At 40.5% G+C, this 26,522-nt stretch overlaps 1 protein-coding gene across 1 annotated transcript; it reads left to right on the top strand.

Annotated features, from left to right (window-relative positions):
* Window positions 1–14,165: 14,165 nt before the first annotated feature.
* On the top strand, window positions 14,166–20,795 carry nyx (nyctalopin). Its single transcript, XM_048603026.1, has 4 exons — window positions 14,166–14,229; window positions 15,328–15,448; window positions 15,630–15,719; window positions 16,954–20,795. Exons 3-4 carry the CDS (start codon window positions 15,698–15,700, stop codon window positions 18,348–18,350), a joined length of 1,419 nt encoding a protein of 472 aa, XP_048458983.1. The 5' UTR covers window positions 14,166–14,229; window positions 15,328–15,448; window positions 15,630–15,697; the 3' UTR covers window positions 18,351–20,795.
* The last annotated feature ends 5,727 nt before the right edge of the window (window positions 20,796–26,522 follow it).

The raw sequence follows: 26,522 nt of genomic DNA, 5'->3' as shown, positions 1-26,522 counted from the left end.
TGCCTTGATTACGTGACTAGCAATGGTCAGAATTGTAACCACACAGTCATGCAGCACAAAGTCCATGCCAGCTCTGAATTCCTTTTTTACAGGTCAGTTTTCCCCCCCCCTCTTCCCCATTGTACATTATAGCATTACAAGCTTATTTATTGCAATTTCCCACCCATCTTACTTGAAATCATGAATCTTTAATGAGTAGTCAATAAGTTTGACATGCCCTATGAATAGAGTTCCTGTTAACTTGTAGTAAGTTAAACCACATCAATGCCTTCTATTTGGATGTAAAACTATTGATAGACCCACTTAATCACTTATTTCTTGTAGTTTTGAAAAAATCCTAGCAACAAGTTCAGTAGAATGTCACTTTAAAAATATACATGGGGTCAAGAATAACCACTTTTTGAATTCCTTCTTTGTGGTATATATGCACCAACAGTTCTTGGAGTTCCATGACTTTAACCCAGCAACAAAAATAGCTGTGTATATCTGGGTCAGGATGGTGCGTGATTTGAACTTGTAAGTCATGTTTCCATGCACTGTGCCTCTTTTAAATGACGTAATCTTCCAAAGAAGAATTATTGAAGCTATGGTAAGTTATTGCAGCTATAGAATAAGTGACTAGGGTCTAATCCGCCACCCTCTACATTCGAGTGCTTTGTTCTGAATGGTGGTGGTAGTAGAACTGCCATCATCCAGGCAAGTGGCGCGCACACAACTGTCTTGTGCTGTATGGATGTTTTGGAGTTACTGCAGAACATTCCATTCACAGTATTTGTCTGGTCAAGTTAACTTAATAGCAATTTTATTCATGGAATGTGATGCTGATTTTAGATCAACACCTTTATTGCCCATTTCCCAAGTGTTTTGAGAACCTGGTAATGAGCTGCCGCCTTGATTTGTTGCAGTCCTTACAGTACAGATGCTGTTTATTAAGGAAGCTCCAAGATTTTGATCTAGTGATAATGAAGCTAGGTTGATGCCAGATGATTCATCTGGTTTCATTCCTTTTTAGCTTTACTGCATCAATTTGATGTGACTAAATGGTTTATTAGACTATACAGCAATTGAGGCAGCCAATTGTGATGGGACTTTGTAGGCTAGCTGAGAGCAACAGATTTCCTGACCAAAAGATGTCAACTAAATGGATTTATATGAAAATTCATTGAGCTTTAATTCCAATTCCAGTACACTACCTCCCTGTTCTCAAGTGGTGGTATTTTGAATGTCAGGGAGACTTATTGTCCAACTGTATGGTGTAGATATTTTGCATTAGCTGAATGTAATGTTATCAGTTCTTGCATTTGGGCTTTTTCCTTCCTCACCCCTCCAAGAGTGGATTGGAAATGAATTCCATAAAATTGCCAATGAACATTTTGCCCTTCTAACATGTTTTCTAATTAACCCATTCTAAGTTGTTGTTACACACACATCTGGAGCTTGTGGGACTTAACACTAGTATTCCTGGCTCAAAAAGGCACTACCACTTATCTACCTGCTTCTAACCTTATTTTTTAAAATTTATTTAACCTGTTTTTCTAATCAGCTTCTTGGATGTTTTGACACACTTTTTTGGAGCAGGTGGGACTTGAGTCTGGGTCTCCCAGTCCAGGATTAGGGACAGTATTACATCACGAGGGCCCACCTGCTTTTAATCTTGGAGGGCAGATCATTGAAGCTGCTCAAGATAGTTTGGTCATGTCTTGGGCAGAAATGGTTTTCCTCCTAGTAACCATCATAATCTTTTACACTACAATGATTCCATCTAATAGAGACTGTTCTTGATTCCCATTTAATTTGCATTTTTGTCAGTACTCCTTGATCCTGTATTTGTCCGAATGTTGTCTTGATGCCAATATAGTTTACCTAATTACCTCTGACACTTGGTTCTTGTCATTCATCTTTGAACTAAGACTAATGAACTCTGATTCAATGATCCTGATGAAAGCCAAATTGAATATAGATGAGCAATTGCTGTCTGAGTGCTTTGACAGTTTAATGAAAAGATTTCTGTACTGGGTGAAATGAGTTGGTTTGTTTTGTGGGCTCCTTCCCTGACCAGTGTTGCAGTTTGCACAGATTCCAGCATTTGTAGCAGTACTGGAACATTTTTGGTTAAAGAAGCATCCAAAGCTGAAGAACATATCTGTTACAGCCAGGATGTTTTGAGACCAATTGTTTTTTAATCTGAGTAAATTGAATTTTCTAAAAAGGTAATGTTGTCCTAATGCTACCAGACCACAAGGCTGCTCTCATGAGAGAAATGACTAGTGGTAGTTAAACCTGAGGATCATTACAACTGAGGCTTTCATGGTAACCTCAGCTGGTGTAGGAATCTAGTGGTGGATATCTTTGATTCATTTCTGCTACTTGCAATTTTGGTTGAAAATAGTTGCAAACTCTAGCTGTCATTTACATCCAAGCTGGGCTCTGCCTTCTTTGAGGCTTTGAATGATTTGTGCGTTACTTAAAACTTAGTTACTTTCATGTAGAGAACCAGATGCCATTTTAAGTATACTAGTCTTGTAATCGATTAATGCGGTCAAAAACCAACTTACCAGATTGCCATTCAAGTTTAAACCTAGCAATTTTTAAAGTCCTAAAATATTAGCAGCCAAATGCATCGTTTGCAGATTTTGTGCTTTATGCAAGGGGAGCAATACAAACAGTGCAGTTTGCCACTTGCACCCAATGTGAAAGTTGTCATGTAGCAGCTTGCATTTGCAGACTAAGAATCGGAGATATTAAGTTGAAACTTGCTTTCAGGACAAAATGATGTGGAGGTGCTAGTGTTGACTGGGATGGACAAGGTCAGAATTCACATGACACCAGGTTTATAGTCCAACAGGTTTATTTGGAATCACTAAGTGAAAAGTGTACAGGTACAGAATTTATAGCCAGAGATCAAAAGACCATAAAAATAGTGAGTGGTGTTGATAGGCTGAATAATAAGTAGTGATCAAAAGTGTCAGTGAGAGTAGAGTGTCAAAAGATGAGTAGTAAGTGAAGGGGTGATCTGTGATCCAATTAATTGAGGTGATCTGTGATCCAATTAATTGAGGCAGTGAGATAATTACAAATTAAAAACAAGTTGGTGCTGGAGACAAACCAAATGACTGGAATAACATGCTAGGTATAACCATCATATGCTGAGGGTCTAACCAAAGTAACAAGTAATCCAAAACTACAAACTAAGGTAGAGAGCATAAGTCATCAGTGATGGTGTCAAAACAGGACAGTAAGGAAGATTTTACAAATACAGAAGTGTGGTTTAGAGGCGGCACAGTGGCTCAGCAGATAGGACTGCTGTCTCTCAGCACCAGGGGCCTGGGTTCGAATCGAACCTCAGGTGACTGTGGAGTTTGCACATTCTCCCCATGTCTGTGTGGGTTTCTTCCAGGTGCTCTGGTTTCCTCCCATTGTCCAAAGATGTGCAGGTGAGGTGAATTGGCCTTGCTAAATTGCCCATAGTGACGGATGTTTAGACTAAGTGGATTATAGGGGGATGATTCTGGGTTGGATCCTCAGGCTCAGTGTGAATATGTTGGGCTGAAGGACCTGTTTCCATGCTGTAGGGACACTAAGAACATGAACCCAAGATCATTGGTACAGGGTTTTTTCATGGGTTTGGAACTTGGCCATCAGTTTCTTGCTTGGTTATTGTGCATTATGTATCTCGAGCCGCATTGGAGGATGCTTACTCGAAGATCAGAGGCTGGAAGGCCTTGACTGCTGAAGTGTTCCCTGACTGGGAGGGAACATTCCTGTTGGGCAACACCGCATCCATTCATCCATTTGCCATAGTTTCCTCATGGTCTTACCAATATACCATGCCTCAGGGCATCCCTTGTCTGCAGTGTATGAGGTAGACAACATTGGCCAAGTCACAGGAGTGTCCGCCATGTACATGGCTGGTGTTCCCACATGTGATGGTAGTATCCATGTTGATCTGGCATGTCATGCAGAGGTTTCTGTGACAGGGTTGTGTGGTGTTGTGGCCGATGTTATCCTGAAGGCTGGGTAATTTGCTGCAAACAATGGTATTTATAAAGTTTTTGGCAGTTGTTTGAAGGTGAGAAATGGAGGTTTAGGGATGGTCTTTGGTGAGATGTTTATCATCACTGATGACCTGGTTGGAAGGCTGTGAAGAGCACCGTTGTTTCTCTGCTCCAGGCATGTACTGGATGATGAAGGGTACTCTATTGGTCATGTTCTGTCAAGGATGTCTTGAAACCCGTTCTACAATGAGCCCCCTGCTTTTGTCGCTACACTGCAGACTTCTTACAGAAACTCAGCACCCACAGATTTGGTCAAACCAGGAACATTCCTAATCACAATGGATGTTTTGACACTCCCTACACCAGCTATCCCCCACGATGACTGCCTCACCACAACAGCCTCCGTACTCAACAACAGCCATTTTCCAGCTGCCATCCTACAAATCACCACTTTGTCTTCGACCACAAGGTCTTCACCCTCCTACAACCAGCTCTTCATTCAGATAAACTGAACAGCCACGGGGACCAAACTTGCATCCCAATACACTGACATTTTCATAAGTTTGAGCAAGACTCCTTTGCTGCTCAGGGCCTCCAACCAATGCTATACACAGATGCATCAACATTTTCTTCCTCTGGACTCTTGGCAAGGAATCACCACCTGACACAACAACACAACAATATCAACAAGTTTCTTCCCACCATCAGACTTACCCTGGACTGCTGTTCAGAATCAGTCTCATTCTTGGACACATGTATCTCCACAGAGGACTGACACCTCCAGTGTCTTGCTCTACCACAAGCCCATGGATGATCTGATGATGCTGCACTTCTCCAGCTTCCATCTTAAACATGTTAAAGAAGCCATCCTCTGGACAAGCCGTGCATAGGTTTTGCTTAGACGAGGAGGAACACTACCTATAGATACCTAAAAAATGCAGAAACTACCCATCCTTAAAGACAACATCAACCACGACACCACACAACTTTGCCATGGCAACCTCTTCAAGAAATATCAGATCATCGACATGGATACTACCATCACATGGGCACACCACTCCCTGCGTATGTGACAGATATTGATGTGACTCAACCAATGTTGTCTACCTCATACCATGCCTCAGGGCATCCTTGCCTGCAGCATATCGGCGAGACCATCCAGATGCAATAACTGGATGAATGGACAGTGGACACTGCACAACAATCGCCAAACAGGAACACTCCCTTCCAGTTGGGGAACATGTCAGCAGTCAAGGAGAATCTGAGCTTCAAGTAAGCATCCTCCAAGGCAGCCTTTGAATTGCCAAGCAGAAACTGTTGGCCAAGTTCTGTACCTATGAAGATGGCATCAACTGTGATCTTGGGTTCATGTCACAGCACATGTAATGGCTCCATACTGTTCTGTATTTGTAAAATATTCCTTACTGTCCTGTTTTGACATCCTCTCCTTAACTTATGATCTCTATCTTAATTAGTTCATACAGTTTTGGATTATTTGTCACTTTGCTTAGACCCTTGGAATGTGATGGTTATACCTAGCAATTATCTGTCTCAATTAATTTGATTTATAGCTCAGCCCCTTTGCTTACTTTTCAGCTGTTGATACTTTACTCTCACTGTCTGACACTTGATCACTTACAGAAACTTATTCGGCCTATTGACACTCCACTCATACCATTGATTTTGATTTTTTTCTTTTTTTATCTCCACCTATAAATTTGTGACTGTGTATGCTTTTCTTCACTTCACATGATGAAGGGGCAGTGCTTCAAAAGCCTGAGACTTCAAATAAACCTGTTGGACTATAACCTGGTATCGTGTGACTTCTGACCTTCTGCAGGAAGAAGGTTCACAAGCTAGCAACTTGACTGGTAACCATTTTGGAAAAGGATATCTTTACAGAAATGAACTAAGTAATTGAAAACTGATTCTTCTAATTCCAAGATTGTGTATACTTAGTAAGCAGAAGTGGCAACAGCCAGGGCTAGGCACTTATGTTCCTCGTCAGCTGTTATTTACCTGGATTGCTTGATCTGTGCTCCAACTTCATATTTTAAATACTGCTCAGATAACCCTCTTCTTTTTATTACTGGAAATTTGAGCACCTATATTGCAGGTTAGAAGACCACTGAAAGCATATGTGTAAACTTGTGTGCTGCTGATGCAAGTTGCAACTGATTCTGTAAACATTAAATGAAGGACCTGGTAAGGATTTGAGGTAATGTGCATACATGTCAGGTTGGTAAGGATATCTAAGATGTATTTCATGGTATGGACTGAAACTATGGTTCATTTCTTTATCAGGATTGGATACTGTGATAATGACCTTCAGTTTTTTGATTTGCCCTAATTGCTTTTCAAATAGTGATGTTGGGCACTGGGCTGTATTCATGACTGCTGTTGTCCATATAGTAAACTTCTACAACGTTCTTGAAGTCTGTCATATTCTTGTGCTTAAAACAACATTAAAAGATTTTACAATCTTATCACTCTCACTACATTTTTCTTTTATATGCCCCCCTCCCATTATAAACCTAAAATGTTTGCTAGAAATGGAAAATTATTTCTGATCCGATCAGGGTGGTAACAATTAGACTAGTAATGAAGTGTTACCCTCAAAGAAGGATCCTTTGTTAAGGGTGTCATTGCTGCTTTTTGCTGGTATTGATGGAAGTACTTCCATCAAATGGGCCATAGCAGATAGCTTTCAAATTGTTATGCCTCTGCTAGCCCCGTGGGGGGGGGGGGGGGGGGGGGGGAAGTGTATTCCTAAATCTTAGGAAATACAAAGTACCTTCAAATAAACTTGTCCTTTTTATGCTGACCTTTCACCCACATGCATGGATAGACTTGTTTTTTGTGACTAGGACTAAATGAGTAAGGAATTGCCTGAGACTGCATCATTATACAAGCTTGCGACAACACTTTCCAATATGTTTGAAGTTCTCTATGTCTCTGGAGGGCAAATTGATACTTAATCAAAGGATTGCTATGAATGAACCAAAGCTTGCCAAAAGGAAGTAGGTTTTAAGGTATAAAGAATATCCAACTACATTTCATTCTTCACTCTGCTTGCTAAAGCATTGATGTGCTTGTTCTTTGATATCCTTAAGGCTAGGTAATGCTCTGAATAAGCTTGAATAAATAACATGTTCTTTGTTTTGTAGGCCTCTAAGATCATGGTCAGAAATCACACGACTCCAGGTTATAGTCCAATAGGCTTATTTCAAAATACAACCCTTTTTGGAGTGAGCAGTACGCGTAGGCTACTTGACCATTGAAACATACTCTACCCATCAAGTTCATGGCTGTCTGATTTTTACCTCCATCTGCATTCCTGCATTATCTTTCATCCTTTTAGAAATCAAGAATCCATCCACCCTCGCTTTAAAAATTGCCTTTTGAGGAAGAGAATTCCAAAGAATTCCAAAGAAACCTAACAATGAGAGAAATACATTGTGCTCACCTCAGTTTTAAACTAAAACTATGACCTTTAGGTCTACGTTTTCCCCATGAGGAAACATCCTTCCATATCCACCCAACTATGTCCCCTTAGGATCTTATTTTAATAAGGTCACCTGACTATACCAAACTTGAGCATAAGAGCCTAACTGGTCTAGCCTTTCCTCAAATCTGCTCATTCCAAGTTTAGTTTAGTAAATCATCTCTGAACTGCTACTGTATTAACATCCTTTATAGATATGGTGATCAATGTTATAGACTATACATGTGGTGTAATCTCACCACTGTTCTAACCTCCCTATTTATAGAAAATAGTGATATGGTTTATGAGGAGACTTCTATGTAAGCATAGGGAGGTTAGAACAGTGCTGAGATTACATCACATGTACAGTCTATAACATTGATCACCATATCTATAAAAGATTACTTGCTGTACCTGCCAACTAACCTCCCATTCACACGGTAAGATAGCCCAATCTCTCTGCATCTCACCGTTTAGGTCATATGTTTTGTTTTATTCAAAATGGACAACTCCACTTATCCCTTTTAGGAGTGTTTATGTCCTCCTCGCAACTCACTTTCCTAACTATCATTGTATCAGCAGCAGCCTCCTTCATCTAAATAATTTATGAATTGTAAATAGTTGAGGCCCTGGCACTGATTCCTTTGGAATACCTCATGACATCCTGCCTCTTCTAGCATTTCCAATCTATTACCCAAACACTCTTGTTGTGTCAATATAGTGAACTGTCACTTTTGAGTGGAAAATGTTGGTAGTAGGAAACTGTGTGATGAGAATAAAGAAAGCTGGACCTTCTATGTCTAAATATTCCATTATTTTGTTCAAGCTAACAAACTTGAAGCAGATTTACTCATCCCTAAATTCCCCCATATTATGGGGAGGCTTGGTTTGGAATGCTTCTACATCCGCAGGAGTCTTGTACAGCTAGAGAAGCTGATTTCCAAACTTAAGAAATAGTAGGAATCCTATGGAGCCACTTTTCATCAAAACCATCAGTAATTGCTGAAAGGTTTAGTTTTCACAAACGCAGCCAGAAGCTGGTAGATAAATTCACTATCATACTATCAAATTTAAAGAAAGTAGTAGAATTCTGTGAATTTGGAGACAACTTAAATGATACTATTAGAGATAGACTGCAGTGCCCTTAAAGAGGTGAAGCAATCCAGAAAACTTTACTGATGGAATGGAATCTACACATGAGGAAAGCACTGGCCCTAGCAGTCTCAATGGACCTAGCAGCCAAGGAAGGTCAACAGCAAAACTCGAGCATGAGCGTTCACAAAATGGCACTGAGAGACAAACACCAGTGTAAATTCAAAACTGCCACCCTAGTGGAAAGATAGGTCAGACAGCAGCAAATTGCTGCAGTTTTTGCATACCAACAAAATAAAAAGGTCACATTGAACAGACACACTTGAGGAAGAAACATATACAACATAGAGGAAAAGACCAGAAACCAAAGAGTAGGAAGAAAATTTACATTACACAAAAAAGGCATAAGAATAGCCCAGACTCAGGCTAAAGAGAAGTTATTAAACATACTGACTATTGCTGGTGACACCAACCAACACTAGCTTCTCTCTAACTGAATGGCAAAATAGTAAGAATACAGGGGCATACCAGAGGGCCAGTTTCATTGATACCTCAAAGTATATATTGGAAGCAGCTGAGTCACATAGTGCTGCAACCCTCAAAAATTGTACAAGGAACATGTACAGCAAAAATGGTGCCTATAAAGGGTAGGTTCATTATAAATATTCGGTTACATAGTCAGCCTGAAGATTTGGCTTTACACATTGTCAAAGGAAATTTTCCTGCTTTATGAGACTGGAGCAAATCAAACTCTATTGGGTCAAAGCAAATTGCTCGTCGGATTTGGAGAGTGGGCTAAATTCTAAAGGAACATGCAATTATTTTCAATGGGAAAGATCTGTCAAATTGAAAATCCAGGATGAGAATCAAACAAAACGTTGGAAAGCTACATTAGTGCCTTATACAATTAGACCAAAGGTTGATACAGAATTAGAAAGGTTTATCATGGCAGGGGTCCTTGAATCCGTAAATAGTGATTCAGTCACACAACATAGCAGTGATAAAGAAAGGTGGATCAATACACATGCACAGTGAATTTAATGGAGAAGATATGCAGATTGACTCTTTGCAACCAGAACAAGTGTGCCAGATGTAACATTGATTGAAGATTCACAACTAACAATGTCAAATAAAGACTTGAATACACCTGAGATTGGAACAGTAACGAGCATTTGAATGAGACACTACACTAGAGAACTTAAGGAAGTGGTCCTAGAAATTGTGAATGCATTGTAGGTCATCTTTCAAGATTCTATAGACTCTGAAATAGTTTCATTGGCTGGAGGGTTACTGATGTCACCCCACTACTTTAAAAAAGTGAGGTAGAGAGAAATTATGGAGAGAGTTATAAAGGTTATAGAGAGTTATAGATCAATTAGCCTGACATCGGTGATGGTGAAAATGCTAGAATCCCTTGTAAATGTTTTAATAGCAGAGCACAATGACAGAATTGGACAGGGTCAGTATGGATTTATGAAAGGGAAATCCATTGGAATTTTTCGAAGATGTAACTTAGACTTGATAAGTGAGATGTGGTTTACTTCCACTTTCAGAAGGTTTTCAGTAAGGTTCCACATAAGAGATTAGTATGTAAAATTAAAGTGCATGGGATTGCGGGTAGTGTACTGACATGGATAGAGAATGGTTGGCAGAGAGGAAATAAAGAGTAGAATAATTGAATTTTTTTCCAAGCAGCAGGAAGTGACTAGTGGGATCGCACAGGGATTAGTGCTTGGACTGTAGTACTCACAAAATATATTAATGATTTAGATGAGGGAACTAAACATACTATCTTCAAGTTTGCAGAGAACATAAAGCTGGTTGGGAGAGTGACCTGTGAGGAGGATGCAGAGATGCTTCAGTGTGATTTGGACCAATTGATTGAATAGGCAAATGCATAGCAGGTTAAATATAATGTAGATATATATAAAGTTTTCTACTTTGAGAGCAAAACAGGAAGGCAGATTATTATCTGAATAGCTATAGACTGGGAAAAGAGAAGGTGCAACCATGCATATGCAGCAGGCAATAAACAAGGCAAATAATACATTGGCCTTCATATTGAAAGGATTTGACTGCTGGTGCAACCATGTCTTGTTGCAATTGTAAAGATGAGACTACACCTGGAGTGTTGTGTGCAGTTTTGGTTTCCTTATCTAAGGAAGGATATTCTGGCTATGGAGGGAGTGTATCAATGGTTCACCAGACTGATTCCTGACAGACTGATGTATGAAGAAAGACTGAATCAGTTAGGACCATTTTCACTGAAATTTAGAAAAATAAGGGGGGATTTCATAGAAACCTATAAAATTCTAACAAGACTAGACAGGGTAAATGCAGGAAGGATGTTCCAGGGAGTCCATAACCAGGATCATAGTTTAAGGACTTTTAGGACTGAGATTAGGAGAAATTTCTTCACCCAGAGTGGTGAACCTGTGGAATTCTCTGCCGCAGTATGAGGTTAAGACCCAACCATTGAATCTTTTCAAGAAAGAGTTACATATAGAATAAGAGATCAAAGAGTTTGGGAAGAAAGTGAGAATAGGGTACTAGTTGGGTTATTGGCCAATGATCAGTTTAAAAGCTGGAGCTGACTTGAAAGGCTGAATAGGCCTGCTCCTATTTTCTATGTTTCCATGTTTGTTTAATTTTGATCAGTAAAAAAAAAAAATTAGCCCATGTCAAAAGTAAGGTGAAAACTGAAAGAACTGTGGATGCTGTAAATCAGGAACACAAATAGAGATTGCTGGGAAATCTCCCCAGGTGTGGCAGCATCTGTGAAGAGAAATCAGAGTTAACGTTTCAGGTCCAGTGAGTTCTGAGGAAAGGACACTCGACCTTAAATGTTAACTCTGATTTCTCTTCACAGATGCTGCCAGACCAGCTGAGCTTTTCCAGCAATCTTTATTTGTGTTTCAAAAGTAAGATTTTTGGTTTAAACTTTTATTACTGTTTGTGGCTCATTAATGTAAATTTAGGTTAACACATGCAAATGCATTCAGAAAAAAGTCGAGGACACAGTTATGTATCAAAATGATTCTATTTTGTAATTTAACAGTACATAACAGGCTTATGGATATACAGACCATGGAGAGGCAATGGATGTTATCTACCTGGACTTCAAGAAGGCCTTTGATAAGGTGCCACACAGGAGGCTGCTGAGTGAGATAAGGGCCCACAGTGTTCGAGGCAAGGTGCTAGCATGGATAGAAGTTTGGCTGTCTGGCAGAAAGCAGAGAGTGGGGATAAAGGGGTCTTTCTCAGGATGGCAGCCAGTGACAAGTGGTGTTCCACAAGGGTCAGTGCTGGGACCACATCTTTTCACTTTGTACATTAATGATCTAGAGGAAGGAAGTGTGGGCATTCTGGCTAAGTTTGCAGACAATACAAAGATAGGTGGAGGGACGGGTAGTATTGAGGAGGTGGCAAGGCTGCAGAAGGATTTAGACAGGTTAGGAGAGTGGGCAAAGAAGTGGTAGATGGAGTACAACATGGGAAAGTGGGAGGTCATGCACTTTAGTAAGAAGAATAAAAGCATGGACTATTTTCTAAATGGGGAGAAAATTCAGAAGTCTGAAGTGCAAGGAGACTTGGGAGTTCTAGTCCAGGATTCTCTCAAGATAAACTTGCAGGTTGAGTCAGTAGTCAGGAAGGCAAATGCAATGTTGGCATTTATTTTGAGAGGACTTGAATATAAAAGCAGGGATGTACTACTGAGGCTTTATAAGGCTCTGGTCAGGCCACATTTGGAGTATTGTGTGCAGTTTTGGGCCCCATATCTCAGGAAGGATGTACTGGCCCTAGAGCGGGTTCAGAGGAGGTTCACGAGAATGGTCCCAGGAATGGAAAGCTCAACATGTGAGGAATATTTGAGGACTCTGGGACTATACTCATTGGAGTTTAGAAGGATGAGGGAGGATCTAATTGAAACTTTCAGAATACTGAATGGCCTGGACGAAGTGGATGTTGCGAAGATGCTTCCATTGGTGGGAGAGTCTAGGACTGGAGAGCACAGCCTTAGAGTGAAGACCTTTTAGAACGTAGATAAGGAGAAACTTCTTCAGCCAGTGAGTGGTGAATCTATGGAATTCACTGCCACAGAAGGCTGTGGAGGCCAGGTCATTGAGTACATTTAAGACTGAGACAGATGTGTTCTTGATTATGAAGGGAATCAAGGGTTACAGGGAGAAAGCAGGAGAATGGGGTTGAGGAACTTATCAGCCATGATTGAATGGTCGAGCACACTCAATGGACTGAATGGGCTAATTTCTGCTCCTACATCTTATGGTCTTATGGTATATGTGTGTGTGTACACATGTAGTATAGATTATGTATATAAAACTTTGCAATTAAATCTGTAATGAGTTGGTAAACTAAGAGGACCAAACTATTACAAGATGTATGATGTCACAAAGTGATTGGCATATCAAAGGTTGAAGCAAGAGACAGTAAGAAGTGATGTCACTTGATCACCATTACTTTTAAAGAAACTAATCAAGAATCAGGCACAATGTGTTTAGTCAATTGAAGACTTTCGATGGATTGATCACGCACTAATAAACAAATTAGACCTTAGAGGATTGTAATCATGCACAGGGGCTAGTGACTATAAGGATTAAAAAGGCCTTGCCTTTAGGGTTTGATGTACAAGGAAGACTCACATTAAATGAAGCACTTCAGTTAACAGCACAGAACAAGACACCTGTGTCCAATCAACCAGTTTTTTGAACTTGCATTCACTGATTTATTAAGGATTAGTTTAAAGCTTGTCTATAAACTGTCAATATGCATTTAAAGGTGCAGTCTCCATGGCAATGCTGTACCAGCAGAGGCCACTTACCAATAAATCAACACTATCCTCTCATGCAATTTTTAAAAATTCATTCACAGATTGTGGGCAGGCCAGCATTTATTGCCCAGCAGGCAGTTAAGAGTCAATCACACTGCTATGGGTCTGAAGCTATACGTAAGCCAGTCAAAGTAAGGACAACGCTTTCCTTCCCTGAAGGACATTAGTGAACCAGGTGGGTTCTTCCTGACAATGGCTTCTATTAGACCTTTAATACCATACCTTTAGTGAGTTGTAAGTATACCATCTGCCATGGTAGGCTTTGAACCCCAGACCATTACCTGCGTCTCTAGTTTAATTGTCTAGTGATAACACCATCAAACCAATGTGTCCCCAACGAATATTGGTTTTCCACCTGAATTTGTATTCTGTGAAATGTCCTGATGTGTACAAAACAAAGGGCTTTGGCAAAATATATCTTTTTTCAGTAATACTCAAGTTCTGAATGATTAAATGACTATTCGTAACAGTAGGTTCTAGCATTTCTACACTGCTACAATGTTACAGGGAGAAAGACTAGAAAGCTCTAAAAGCTATTCAACCTTTTCTTAAACTGCTGCCCACCACCTCCCAAGCACAGAATTACAGAATCATCACAGCATAGAAGGAGGGCATTTAGCCCAGTTTGTCTCCAATAGCTCTCTGAGCATTTTACCTTCATGCTAGTCTCCTGCCCTTTTTATTGAAGCACAGTGTTTCTATTTAAATAATCAATCATCCAATGCCCTCTTCAATGCCTTAATTGATCCGGACTCCACCACAGTTGCCAGCAGTGCATTCCAAAGCCGGGATACTCACTGTGTGAAAAGGTTTTTCTCTCACCTTGCATTTGCTTCTTTTGCAGAACATTTTAAAACTGTGCCCTCTGGTTCTTGATACATTTATGCATAGTAATAGTTTCTCTCTATACCTCTGTCAAAACCTCTCATGAATTTGAAAACTTCTATCAAATTTCCTCCTAGCCTCCCCCCCCGCAAGGCAAACAGTTTCAACTTCTTCAATCCTTCCTAACCACCAATCGCGTTTGAATCTTTATTTTTGCTTTGATTAGATCTTTCCTAACTGTCTTGTATAGCTTTGTTTTTCTTTTAAATGTGTGCAATAAGGTTGTGGTGTTTCGTTGAAAATGTATTGACAGTATTGTGTGCCTATGTTCAATGACTGATCACCATGTTAGCTCAATTGCACAGCTAAAACTTGCGCTCTGTCAAGCCAGATTTCACACCATTCTGTTTTGTCCATTATTCTCATCAGCTAGGATAACAATAATGGGGCCTCGATTTAATCAGTGTTCCCTGACAACAGATCATATATGCAGCTCTTTCTCAGTGCCATGGATCTAAATTGCGCGCTCAAATGCTACAAACCTTATTACTCATAACTCAGGACTCTTACTGAAGCCAAACTGACCAGTACAGCGGGAAAGGTATTGCACAATTGGTACAGAGGAGGAAGACCATTCAGTCTGTGTAGCTCATACTTTTCTCCTAACTTGGGGGTTTCCCCTTATCAGAATGGGAAATCGCTGCGTATTCAATATCTGCTGCATTAACCTACTTAACAACACCGTTACCAAGCCACAAAACATTTTCTCGCACTTGGAGCATTGTGGTGGAATTTTTCTAGGGTCCTAAAGAAAAGCATCGAAGTAAAATACTCTGGGAAAGTTAAACAAAGATGTTATTTTGTCCTAAGATTTAGTAATAGACAGTTTGGTCATCTTTTGACCCGAAATGGAATGAGTATAAAATAGCATTGATTTTCCTCTTTGCTCACGATATGGTATTCGGAATAGACCGACATGGAGCATTTCCAAAGGTTTTTTTAGAATGGTAAAATGCATTTATCAGTGTGATTCGCAGGAGATGTTTCAGCTGGATTGTGACTAATCCCTTCTCACACTGCAGATTTGTTGATGCATTAAGTGATGGATTTTAGAAAAATTGCCGGAAGCCTCTTTTTTTAAAACCTGGGAATTCAACCACTGCTACTGGTTTGAAAAGCGAAGAACAACAGGCTATGTTCAAGGTGGGCACTGTGTATAGTAGTTAACTTTAATCAATCCGTGATAAATGTTTGTTCAGGTTCTCATTGATTATTTCAAATGTTTGCGTTCTGTGCTGGGAATATGGACTGGTTTGTTTGGCAAAAGGCGGGCAGTGTTGAAATGTTGACCTACTTTAAATTTTGTTTCCTTTGTATTTTTTAGACAGTGTTCGGCCCAAGTCATCCTGGTGCATCTCTATTCTGAGATGCTACAGATGAAAAAGCACAGAAATGGATCTGATCGTTTTTAACGGTATTTCATGTTACTATCCAGTCTGGTTAACGGGCAATTGAAATATGATTTAGTTGCAGTTTTCTGAGAAATCTCTGACAAGTAAGAGTTGGAAATTATGGATAGTTGTCACTTGTCCTTAACTCTATTCGTTTATTTCATTAACTTCGCAGACAGTACATTTTCTTATCGTTCTCACATGACTTCCTATTAGCACTTGAGCTGCTAGCCCTTTTATTTTTGCCGTACTTTTCTGATAATCCTTCCTCCTGATCGTTTCTTTTTTGATTCGTATCAATACCCTTTTAATTCATGGGGTTCTTATACTCGAGAGCGCTTCAACATATCTGCTGCTTTTATTTTTACCAAAGGCCATTTGCACCTGCTTTTGGGAATGAAATCTTCTCCCCATAGTTCCTTGGCCGCCTCTATCCATATGACTGAAATAGTCAATGCCCTTTCGAGTCCCCAGGCTTCCTGGAAACTACTTTGAGCCGGGACGTGGGATAAACAGTTGGCCTCATGTCTCAGAGGCAAATAGAAAAAAAAATCGATTTCTCTTCCTTGATCCTGTCTAGATCCCGAGGCTAAATACAGATCACCCCCAGAATGAGACACCACCCACAGTCGATCAGTTTGTTGGCCTGTAGTTTACAAGATGAAGAATACTTAAGTTTTGATGAGTATAAGAGGGCATGAATAGTTCGGTTCCCAATATGAACCACCAACTCAGGGCAGTAGGTGGCGATGAAAGCAATTTGCCAAAATAAATGGCGTTCCGAGTTTACAATGAAATAGCAGGATTCGCTGATGAGGTTGGATTAAAAGATGTGGGAGGACGGGGCTTGAGGATAGGGCAGAAGGCGCTGTGAGTGAGATGTCAATCCGTCAAGGTAAGTCTTTGTCGAGTATCTACCTGTCAAATGTCTTTTCAAAGTTCACACATATTTAATGTATTTTATGACCTTTGTCCAGACATTCCTGTTACTTCTTCAAAGTATTCTCCTGTGGCGCACTTGTATTGCCTCTGCCTCTGAGCCGGGTGGCCTGCGTTCAAGTTCCACCTGCTCCAGAAATGTAATAATCTCTGAACAAGTTGATTAGAAAATACTGACGAAGCATCAACTGTCGCTTCTGAAATACAAACTGACTTCTTTTAAATTATATTTTCAGGTTCCAAACGTTCTGCTTTCTTAAAAAGTCTTCCATTGTTTGTTTTCTCTGTCGATTTGTACCTCACTTTCTTATTTTTCAGTGATCTTATTCACGACTCTGCGTGTCTCTGCTCCCTGGGCCTGCACTCGCCTCTGTCCCCCGGTGTGTACTTGTTCTGTGGAGCGGACCTGTGCTGTTCTCTGTGACCGAGCCGGATTGCACCAGGTCCTCAGCGAATTCCCATGTGAGGCCTCCGTTATCAGCTTGGAGAAAAATAATATCAAATTTTTGTCAGAGAAAGCTTTCGGTACTCTCCCAGCCCTCCGCTCTTTATCCTTAAACCACAATAATATCTCTTTCATCACCCCAGGCGCATTTAAAGGGCTGCCCCATCTCAGCGAACTGAAACTGGCCCACAACGAGTTTATCAAGTATCTGCACACCAGAACGTTCATTGGTCTCAAACGACTTCAGAAGCTCGATTTGTCCAATTGCAATCTATTTAATATCCCAGATCGGATCTTTATAGCAGTTCCTGCTCTGCAAGAGCTAGCTATGTGGCAGAATAACTTTAGGAGAATCCCTGCAGCAGTGAGGGGCACAGAGACTCTGAGGCTTTTGTATTTGGAGAGGAACAGAATTGAAGCAGTGGCTTATAACTCTCTGCAAGGATTAAGCCATTTGAAATATTTAAATCTACAAGACAACCAAATTGCGGTAATCCACGACAAAGGTTTTAAAGACTGCGTGGAATTGGAATATCTCTATCTTAATGATAACCTCCTGAGTAACCTTCCCGAGTTTGCTTTCCAAGAACTTACACTCCTGAAGATGTTAAACCTGGGAGGTAATGCTTTGGTGAATGTGTCCAGTACTTGGTTCAGTCAGCTTGTTGAGTTGGAGGTTCTCTATCTCGACAGAAATGCCATCAGTTACATCGAGGAAGGGGCTTTTGAAAACCTGACCAGTTTAATCTCCTTGCATCTGAATAGCAATAACCTGACTTCGCTGTCACTTTCCGTTTTTCAACCAGTATATTTCCTTGGCAGGCTGTATGTCTTCCGGAACCCCTGGGAATGTGACTGTAAGATCGAATGGTTGAAAGAATGGATGGAAAGCTACAGACTAGTCCGGGACATCCCGTGTGCCTCTCCACCGTCAGTAGCGGGTATGGATCTGAGCCAAGTGCTCTTCCCCAGATCTACAGAAGGGAGTTGCCTCGATCCAGTGGAACACAATGAGACGGTTTACACTCCAAATCCGACAGAACGGCCCCGATCCACCACCGGCAATAGATTCAGTAACCTTATCTCGAAATTACTTTTCCCAGAAATGTACGAGGATTCGGAGAACAGCACCGAAACCTTTAGGAATGTGTCAGCCCCGGGCGGAGTTAACCAGGAGGTGTCTACTGCGGTTCCTATCAACAGTAATCCGGATCCACACATTCAGGTTGTGTTTACGTTCATCATTATAGTTTCATGTTACAAGATATGAGATAGGGTTCGCCTGCCGCCGGACTCCCTGTGCATTAATGACGCGGGGAATCTCTTCGAATACAGTGTTCATCTTTCAACAACAAAAAGGATACGAATTGCGAAAATAGAACTTGAGTTTCGCTCCCCGCAGGCTGTAACTGTAACAGGGAGATCTGATCTTGTGTTTGTTTGAACCACTGGATGCGTTATCTATTGGCTGCGGTTTTAAATCATCTCGAGCCATCTGTCACCTTCTGGGATTCAGCCCAACAATAAATCCCCTTGATCACTCTGAACTTCTGCTGTAGGTTGGGAGCTCGACTTAAGTTTTGCGCAAGATGAAGACTCTTTTGTTCACAGGCCGAATTTGGTAATTTCACAGCACCAACATTTTCTTTACGAGAACAATATTTTGTAAAATGAAGACGAAGTCACCCATTTTGCTGACAGCGATTCCCGCATTAGTCGAGTTTGATTAGACAAATATTAGTGACGTTTACCGTTATCCTCAATTAATGAATAACGCGGCATGTTGTATCTGACAATCATATGTTTTTGTAATATGTATGTTATATATATATCTTGTAGGAATTCATTTGAATGAATGTATTATATAAGCATATTCCACTGTACAATAGAAAAAGCTGATCTAGACATAGTGTTGACCACAGTAACCTTTTTATCTTTGATGCCGGGATTTATGTTTTGATCTGTTATCAGCCGTCATCTGAGTGGATTGTGGTAAGCCTGCACGGAGTTACAAGACTGTTTGACTGTCCATAAGCAACGAATGATAGGTAGTACCAGAAATGTTTAGACTGAAGTAATGAGAAGCGTTGGCTTCATTAACTAAAAATGACAGCAATCACAATGAAAATGTTGAGATTAAGCTTCTCTAGAGAATTTTTTTTAACAAAAGTGCTATCACGCCTTGGTACAATTTCCTTAAAGGCTGGTATGTGAAACAGAAAATTAATTGAGGGCAGAAGATTTTATGGTCCCATTGATTTGGCTTTTCATAGTGAGACTCATTTCGTGTTACAGATGTACTTTATCAACCTGTTTAGATGGGTTGTGCACATCTTGAAACTGGGCCATACTGGCTCAGAGTTAGTGACACTACCACTGCCACAAATCCTCAAATTAGCATGGTTGGGGCCAGTGACAATACCAATACTCATCTCCTCTTCCCTTGTGTTATGTGCTGAGTATATATCATCTGGGTAACTAGAATATTAAGGTAGCTAGCACAGCACAAATTTCATCTAATGGATTGTTCCTTCTACAGCTGTAGGAAATGTGGATATCTGAACTGAAAGAAACTGAATGATACTTTGAGGCAAAGTTTGAGTGCAATTGTTCATATAACTGGAAGTTTAGTGCTTATCAAAACAATGTTTCAGAGACAAGCTCCTGGATGGATAAGCAATAGCACTTTATGACACTTATGACTAGTACGTTGCTTGGTATTAGCTAGTACATGTCCACTTGGATCCCAAATCCTTTACTCTACCAATTTTTCTCATATGAACTTTCTCTGAAGATAGAAAACATTGATTTTGATCTCCAGTGAAATGACAAGCACTTGCCACTGGTTCCAATCCATGCCTGACTGCTTATTGAGGCTTTATTATGCAATGTCAGACTTCGATCTCCTATTTCATAAAAACGTAGTCTAAATTTTCTACCAACAGAACTTATTTCCACCATCACATGGTTGTTTACTCATATCCCAATTGCTCACCTCCCGCTGCTCTAATTCATATACAAGCTTCCATCATCCCTGCTCTCAATTTCTCCATATCCTTCTTGCCAGCCTTTTAACCTCCACTCTATGAACACAATCTGAAATTCTGCTGCTTGCATCCTATCCCATATTAAGTCCTATGCATTCATCAGCACCCAAAATTACCACCAAAATCAGCAACATTTTGTCCCCTAAATATATGATTGGAGCTGGAATTATTGCAGATGCTGGCACCAGACTCACCTGCTAATGGACCCATGTTAAAGTATTTAAAATTTATTTTTAATGTCTAATTGTCCAACTCTGGCGTTTTATGTATTTTTCCCTTCACCCACTAACCTCCCCCATCACCACACTACCTTTTGTCTCAGGCAATCAACCATCTTCCTAACCAGCTAATTCCCCTTAAAGAGTTAAAAAAGTGGTAGTTAATAGACAGGCATATGCATCCATTACCATTCACAGATGTAGTCCAGTTATGCTAGGGGTTCTTCATGACATCATGCATATCACACAATCGTAATTCCTTCAGACCCACAATGTACACCGTCAAACGTATTGCTCCATTCAGCAGGCACTAGAAGTGGCAATAGGACAACTAAAGGGAAATACAATGGTTGCAAATTAGATACACTTTATTATATACTGAATAAATTTGAATAATTTGTGATTTTTGTTATTGGGATGGACTATATTAAAATGTCTAATAACTTTTAAGATGGTATTTTGGTTTAATGATAGTAAATTTGGGAGCTGTGCAAAGTGATTGTTTTGTCTACAGTGACAATATTAAGGACAGAATCTGGGATTACTGCAAACAGGTGCCAATGACAGCCTGACACACTAAACTTTCAACCTGCACTTATTTCGTCCAATTCCCAAATCTGCTTTGCTCCTCCTGTGCAATAGATTTCTACTATTTGCTGTATCTTTATGTTGAAAGGCATAGCTGGATTCTAGTCTACCTGAATGCAATCTTTGCTTTATCAAACAAATGTCATGTTCTACCGTAATACTAAGGCAGTTCTTGCCCTGTACCTACTTTCTATTTTTGCTCACTCTCAGTAGCCATCCATTCAAGCTATGTGAGCCTTCAAACAACATAGGTACTGTGGACTATTAAAAACGTAATAGCTGCTTCCTTGATCACTGCCATTGTATAGAATTATAATATTTCCATTTAAAATATTAATTGAATATAAGCTTCTTCTATTCATCTTCTCAACAGGATTAATGCAAGGAGCCATAAGGCTTACATGAGTGCCAAAACACTTAGCCTTCGATGCTCATCAACCTGTTCTGTGCCTTGTCCAGCTGGTTCCTTTTTCTACCTGGATATTGTTTCAGGTTGCCTTGTGCTTGATGCATCAGTTGCTATCAATATCACTTGCTTGACGTATCTATTCACTTTAGACTGAATGGATTGAAGGTATCTATGGAATTAGGAAATTAATCACTATAAAAGTTTAAGGAGCAAGCTTTACAGTTATATCACTGGACAACAGTAACTTTATATGGTGCCCCCTATATAGTAAGGCATCTGAAATTACTTCACAGAAGAATTAAGTTTGCAGCAAACCATATTTTATATTTCTAGCCGAGCATATAAATCAGGGGTGCACAAGAAGTCAAATTTGAAGGAATGAGAAGTTCTTGGAGGGTTGTTTGATTGTTCCCCATCCAAAAATGGGGAAGACCAAGTCTGTGACAGGATTTAAGTACACGATGAGAGTTTTAAAATTGAGATGTTACTGGGTCAGGAGTCTGTGAAGTAAACATGCACGGGGGTGACGGCTAAACAGGACTAGGTGCAAGTTAGGCTATGGGCAGTAGTGTTCCAGGTGAACTGAAGGTTATGGAGGGGTGGAAAATGGGAAGTCAGGGATATTGATAACAAGGATAAAGATTTCAGCTACAAAGGGACAGTGGCAGGATTATTAGAAATAGGCAAAATTACACTGAGCTGAAGGTTGGTTGAGTGAGGTAGGTGGCCTTGGCAATTGAGAGAATTTGGAACCAGAATTATAGCTGAGAGTCAAATAAGGACATTATATTCATGACCAAATTTATGACCATTCAGCTTCAGACAACGGCCAGCAAGAAGGCAGGGGAGGAAATTAAAGGAAATGGATGTTCACAATGTTTAATACAAAAATATTTCTACTTATCCTGTTACTGATGTCAGACAAGCAGTCTGGCAATTGAGAGAAAGTGAAGGAGTTGAGAGGGGAAACTTGGTGACAGAGCTGAGTGGCAGCCGTACACAATCTGTCATTGTGCTTCAGATGATGTTGCAGAGGGACAGCACATATGTACCTATGTAAGAAACTGAATGAACTAATTATATAATCCATGGGGGATCAAGAGATTACAGTACAAGACTGGGAAATCATGGTAGAAAGCTCTCTGGATGCTGTTTAGAATTAAACTTAAAGAATAAAACCAGGTGAGTGGAGTCTGACTCAGATGCACAATACTGAAAAATATTGTCAGAAGTCACACAACACTTCATAGTCCAATAGGTTTATTTAAAATCACAAGCTTTTGGAATTGTGCACACTTGACTACTGTGTTCAAGACTGAAGAGTGGTCAAGAAGACAGAAGACAGTGCACCATGTTCAGTTACATCGCAAATTCATAAAATGATGAGCTGACGGTCTGTTCAGGGTTGTGGTAGAAATAGAAATCTGATAAAAACATGTTGAAGGACTTGGAGAAGCAAGGTTGGAAATTGTGTGGATGTTTGCAAGAGATGTATCCAGGGCAGGTTGTTTTGAGAGGAATGATGATGGCTTATTTCAAAAGAGAGTGAACACTACTGGAGTACAAGGAACTATTATTAATTTCATCCGTGACTTTTGCTATGTTAAGCAGGGATAGTGTGTAACATGGCAAAGTTCGCAGATGATACTAAAATAGTTGGGAAAGCAGGCTGTAATGAAGAGATAAAGAGTCTACAGATGGATATTCAGCAGGCCAGGCAGCATCAGAGGAGCAGGAAAGCTGACGTTTTGGGTCTGGACCCTTCTTCCTCCTTCATTTCTGAAGAAGGGTCCAGACCCGAAACGTTGTCTTTCCTCCTCCTCTGATGCTGCCTGGCCTGCTGCGTTCCTCCAGCTCCACATGTTGTTATCTCAGACTCCAGCATTGGCAGTTCCTACTATCTCTACAGATGGCTAGGAGAATGGGCCAGAATCTGGCAAATGCAGTTTAATGTGGATAAATGCAAGGTTGCCCATTTTGGCCAGAAAAGTGTAAGGGCAAATTATTATTTAAATGGGAAACAGATTCAAAGTACATCAGTGCAGAGGGATTTGGGTATTAATCGCTGAAAGTGGGTATGGAGGTGCAGCATTTATAAAGAAAGGCAAATGAAATTCTGGCATTTATTGCAAAGGACTGGATTATGAAAGAAGCATTGTTACAATTATATAAGGTATTGGTGAGACCACACCTGGAATATTATGTCCAGTTTTGGTCTCCTTACTTGGGGAAGGTTGTGGTGGCACTGGAGGCAGTTCAGAGGAGGTTCACCAGGTTAATTCCAGTGATGAAAGGGCTGTTGTATGAGGAATGGTTCAATAGCTTGGCCCTGTACTCACTGGAGTTCAGAAGAATTGGAGGTGGGGGGGTGGGGTTGGTGGGACCTGATTGAAGTATATATGCCAACAGGGATTGAAAATGTGGATGTTGAACAAATGTTGCCCCTTGTGGGACAGTCTCAAACAAGAGGTCATAGATATAGAATGCGAGGAGGTAAGTTCAAAAATGAGATGAGGGGAAACTACTTCTCTCAGAGGGTTGTGAATCTATGGAACTCACTGCTCCAGAGTGCAGTGGAGGCAGAATCAATCAAGATTCAAGGAATAAATAGATATATTTCTGATGAAAACAGGATAAAGCGCTATAGGGAGCAGGCAGGAAAGTGGAGTTGAGACCAGGATAAGGATCAGCTGTGATCAAGTTAAATGGCAGAGTGAGCTCAAAGGGCTGAATTGCTACTTCCATTCCTAATTCCTATGTTCTTATGTTAATATCAGTTAGTACGGTGACTGGATTAGGTACTTATTTGGGAATTGGTTTAGTGTGAAAACACATGAAGAAGTAGAAGGTGGCTATCAAAAAAAGAGTTGAGAGACAATTAATGGGGTTGAAGAGGGGAGTATAACAATAATACTTTGACTTATAGTGTCATAAAATCATAAAGTCATACAGCATGGAGACAGGTCCTTCGGCCTAAACTGGTCCATGCCAACCAAAATATCCATTCACGCTAACCCCATTTCCCTGCACTTAGTCCAAATCCTTCCAAACATTTCCTATCTATGTACTCACCCAAATGGCTTTTAAATGTTGTGTACCCACCTCAATCACTTTCGCTGGAAATCATTCCATATACTACCACCTTCTGTGTAAAAAAGTTGTCCCTCAAGTTCCCATGTATTCTTTCCCCTCTTACCTTAAACTGATGCCCTGGGAAAAAGACTAAATGCATTCACCCTATCCATGCCTCTCATGATCTTATACACTTCTATAAGATCCCCCCTCAGTCTCCTACGCTCTAAAGAAAAAAGTCTTAACTTGTCCAACGTCTCCCTACCACTCAGTCTCTTGAGTCCTGACAATATCCTTGTAAATTTCTTCTGCGCTCTTTCCAGTTTAATAATATCCTTTCTGTAGCAAGGTGACCAAAACTGAACATAATATTCCTAGTGCGGCCTCACCAACATCCTGTACAACTGCAACATAACATCCCAACTCCTGAACTCAATGCCCTGACTGATGAAGGCCAATGTACCAAAAGCCTTCTTCACTGCCCTGTCTACCTGAGACTCCACTTTCAGACAAAAACCAAAAGAACCGCAGATGCTGTAAATCAGGAACAAAAAGAGGAGTTGCTGGAAAAGCTCAGCAGGTCTGGTATCATCTGTGAAGAAAATAATCAGAGTCAACGTTTCGGGTCCAGTGACTCTTCCTCAGAATTGACCTGAAATGTTAACTCTGATTTTTTTCTTCACAGATGCTGCCAGACCTGCTGAGATTTTTCAGCAACTTATGTTTTTGTTCTACTTTCAGACCACCGTCCACCAAGGTCCCTCTGCTCCACTACACTCCTTAAGGCCCTACCATTCACCATGAAACTCCTACCTTAATTTGACTTTCCAAAATGCAACACCTCACACTTATCCATCTTAAATTCCATTTGCCATTTCTCAGCCCACTTCCCCAGCTCGTCAAGATCCTTCTGCAATTTCTGATAGCCTTTCTCACTGTCCACAAGACCACCTATTTTAGTGTCATCTGCAAACTTACTAATCATGCCTTGTACATTCTCATCCAAATCATTGATACAGATAACAAACAGCAATGGGCCCAGCACTGACCCGAGGCACACCACTAGTCACAGGCCTCCAGTCCACCAAGCATCCTTCCACTATTACTGCTTCCTACCATTGAACCAATTGTGTGTCCAATTTGCCAGCTCTCCCTGGATTCCATGTGATGTAACCTTCCAGAGAAACCTACCATGTGGAACCTTATCAAAGACCTTACTGAAATCCATATAGACTATGGCTACCACCCTACCTCACCAACCTTCCTGGTCACTTCATCAAAGAACTCTAACAAATTTGTGAGGCCTGATCTCACATGCATGAAGCCAGATTTCACACGCATGAAGCTATGCTGACTATTCCTCATTAAACCCTGTGTTTCCAAACGCATGCATATCTTATCCATCAGAATCTTCTCAACTAACTTACCTACCACAGATGTTAAGCTTACTGGTCTATAATTCCCAGGTTTTTCTTTGCAGCCCTTCATGAATGAAGGCACAACATTCGCTACCCTCCAATTTTCCAGGACCTCACCCATGGCTAATGATGATGCAAATATATCAGCCAGGGCCCCCACAATTTCTTCTCTCGCCTCTTGCAGGGTTCTTGGATATATCACATCAGGACCAGGAGATTGATCTATCTTCATACATTCTAATAATCCCAACACCTCCTCTACTGTGATATGGACTGTCCCCAAGATATCACTACTAACTTCTCCAAGTTCCCAAGTCTTCAAATCTTTCTCCACGGTAAGCGCAGAGGAAAAACATTCATCGAGGACCTCATCCATTATTAAGGGTGAAAGTAGGTAGAGTGTTTTGGTGTCATTTTAATCTTGTTTACTATTTCACCTTATTCAAACGTCAAAAATCTCTCACTGTAGAGAAACCTGGTACATCTTGCATACCAAGTCTATTTCATCAAGTTTAGTATGTGCACTCTACAATTTATGGGTTTATGTAAGGTCAGTAGAAACATAAGAACAGGAGTAAGGTATTCAGTCCATTGAGCCTATCCTGCCACTCACAGATCCTCAATGCCACATTCCCACACTGTCTCCATATTTCCTCAAAGCCATTTAGTCTTGAGAAACTTATCAATTTT

This window comes from Rhincodon typus, chromosome 11 (genome assembly GCF_021869965.1).
Source record: "Rhincodon typus isolate 14 chromosome 11, sRhiTyp1.1, whole genome shotgun sequence".
In the NCBI taxonomy this organism is placed as follows: Eukaryota; Metazoa; Chordata; class Chondrichthyes; order Orectolobiformes; family Rhincodontidae; genus Rhincodon; species Rhincodon typus.
This window is presented reverse-complemented; position numbering and strand designations above follow the sequence as displayed.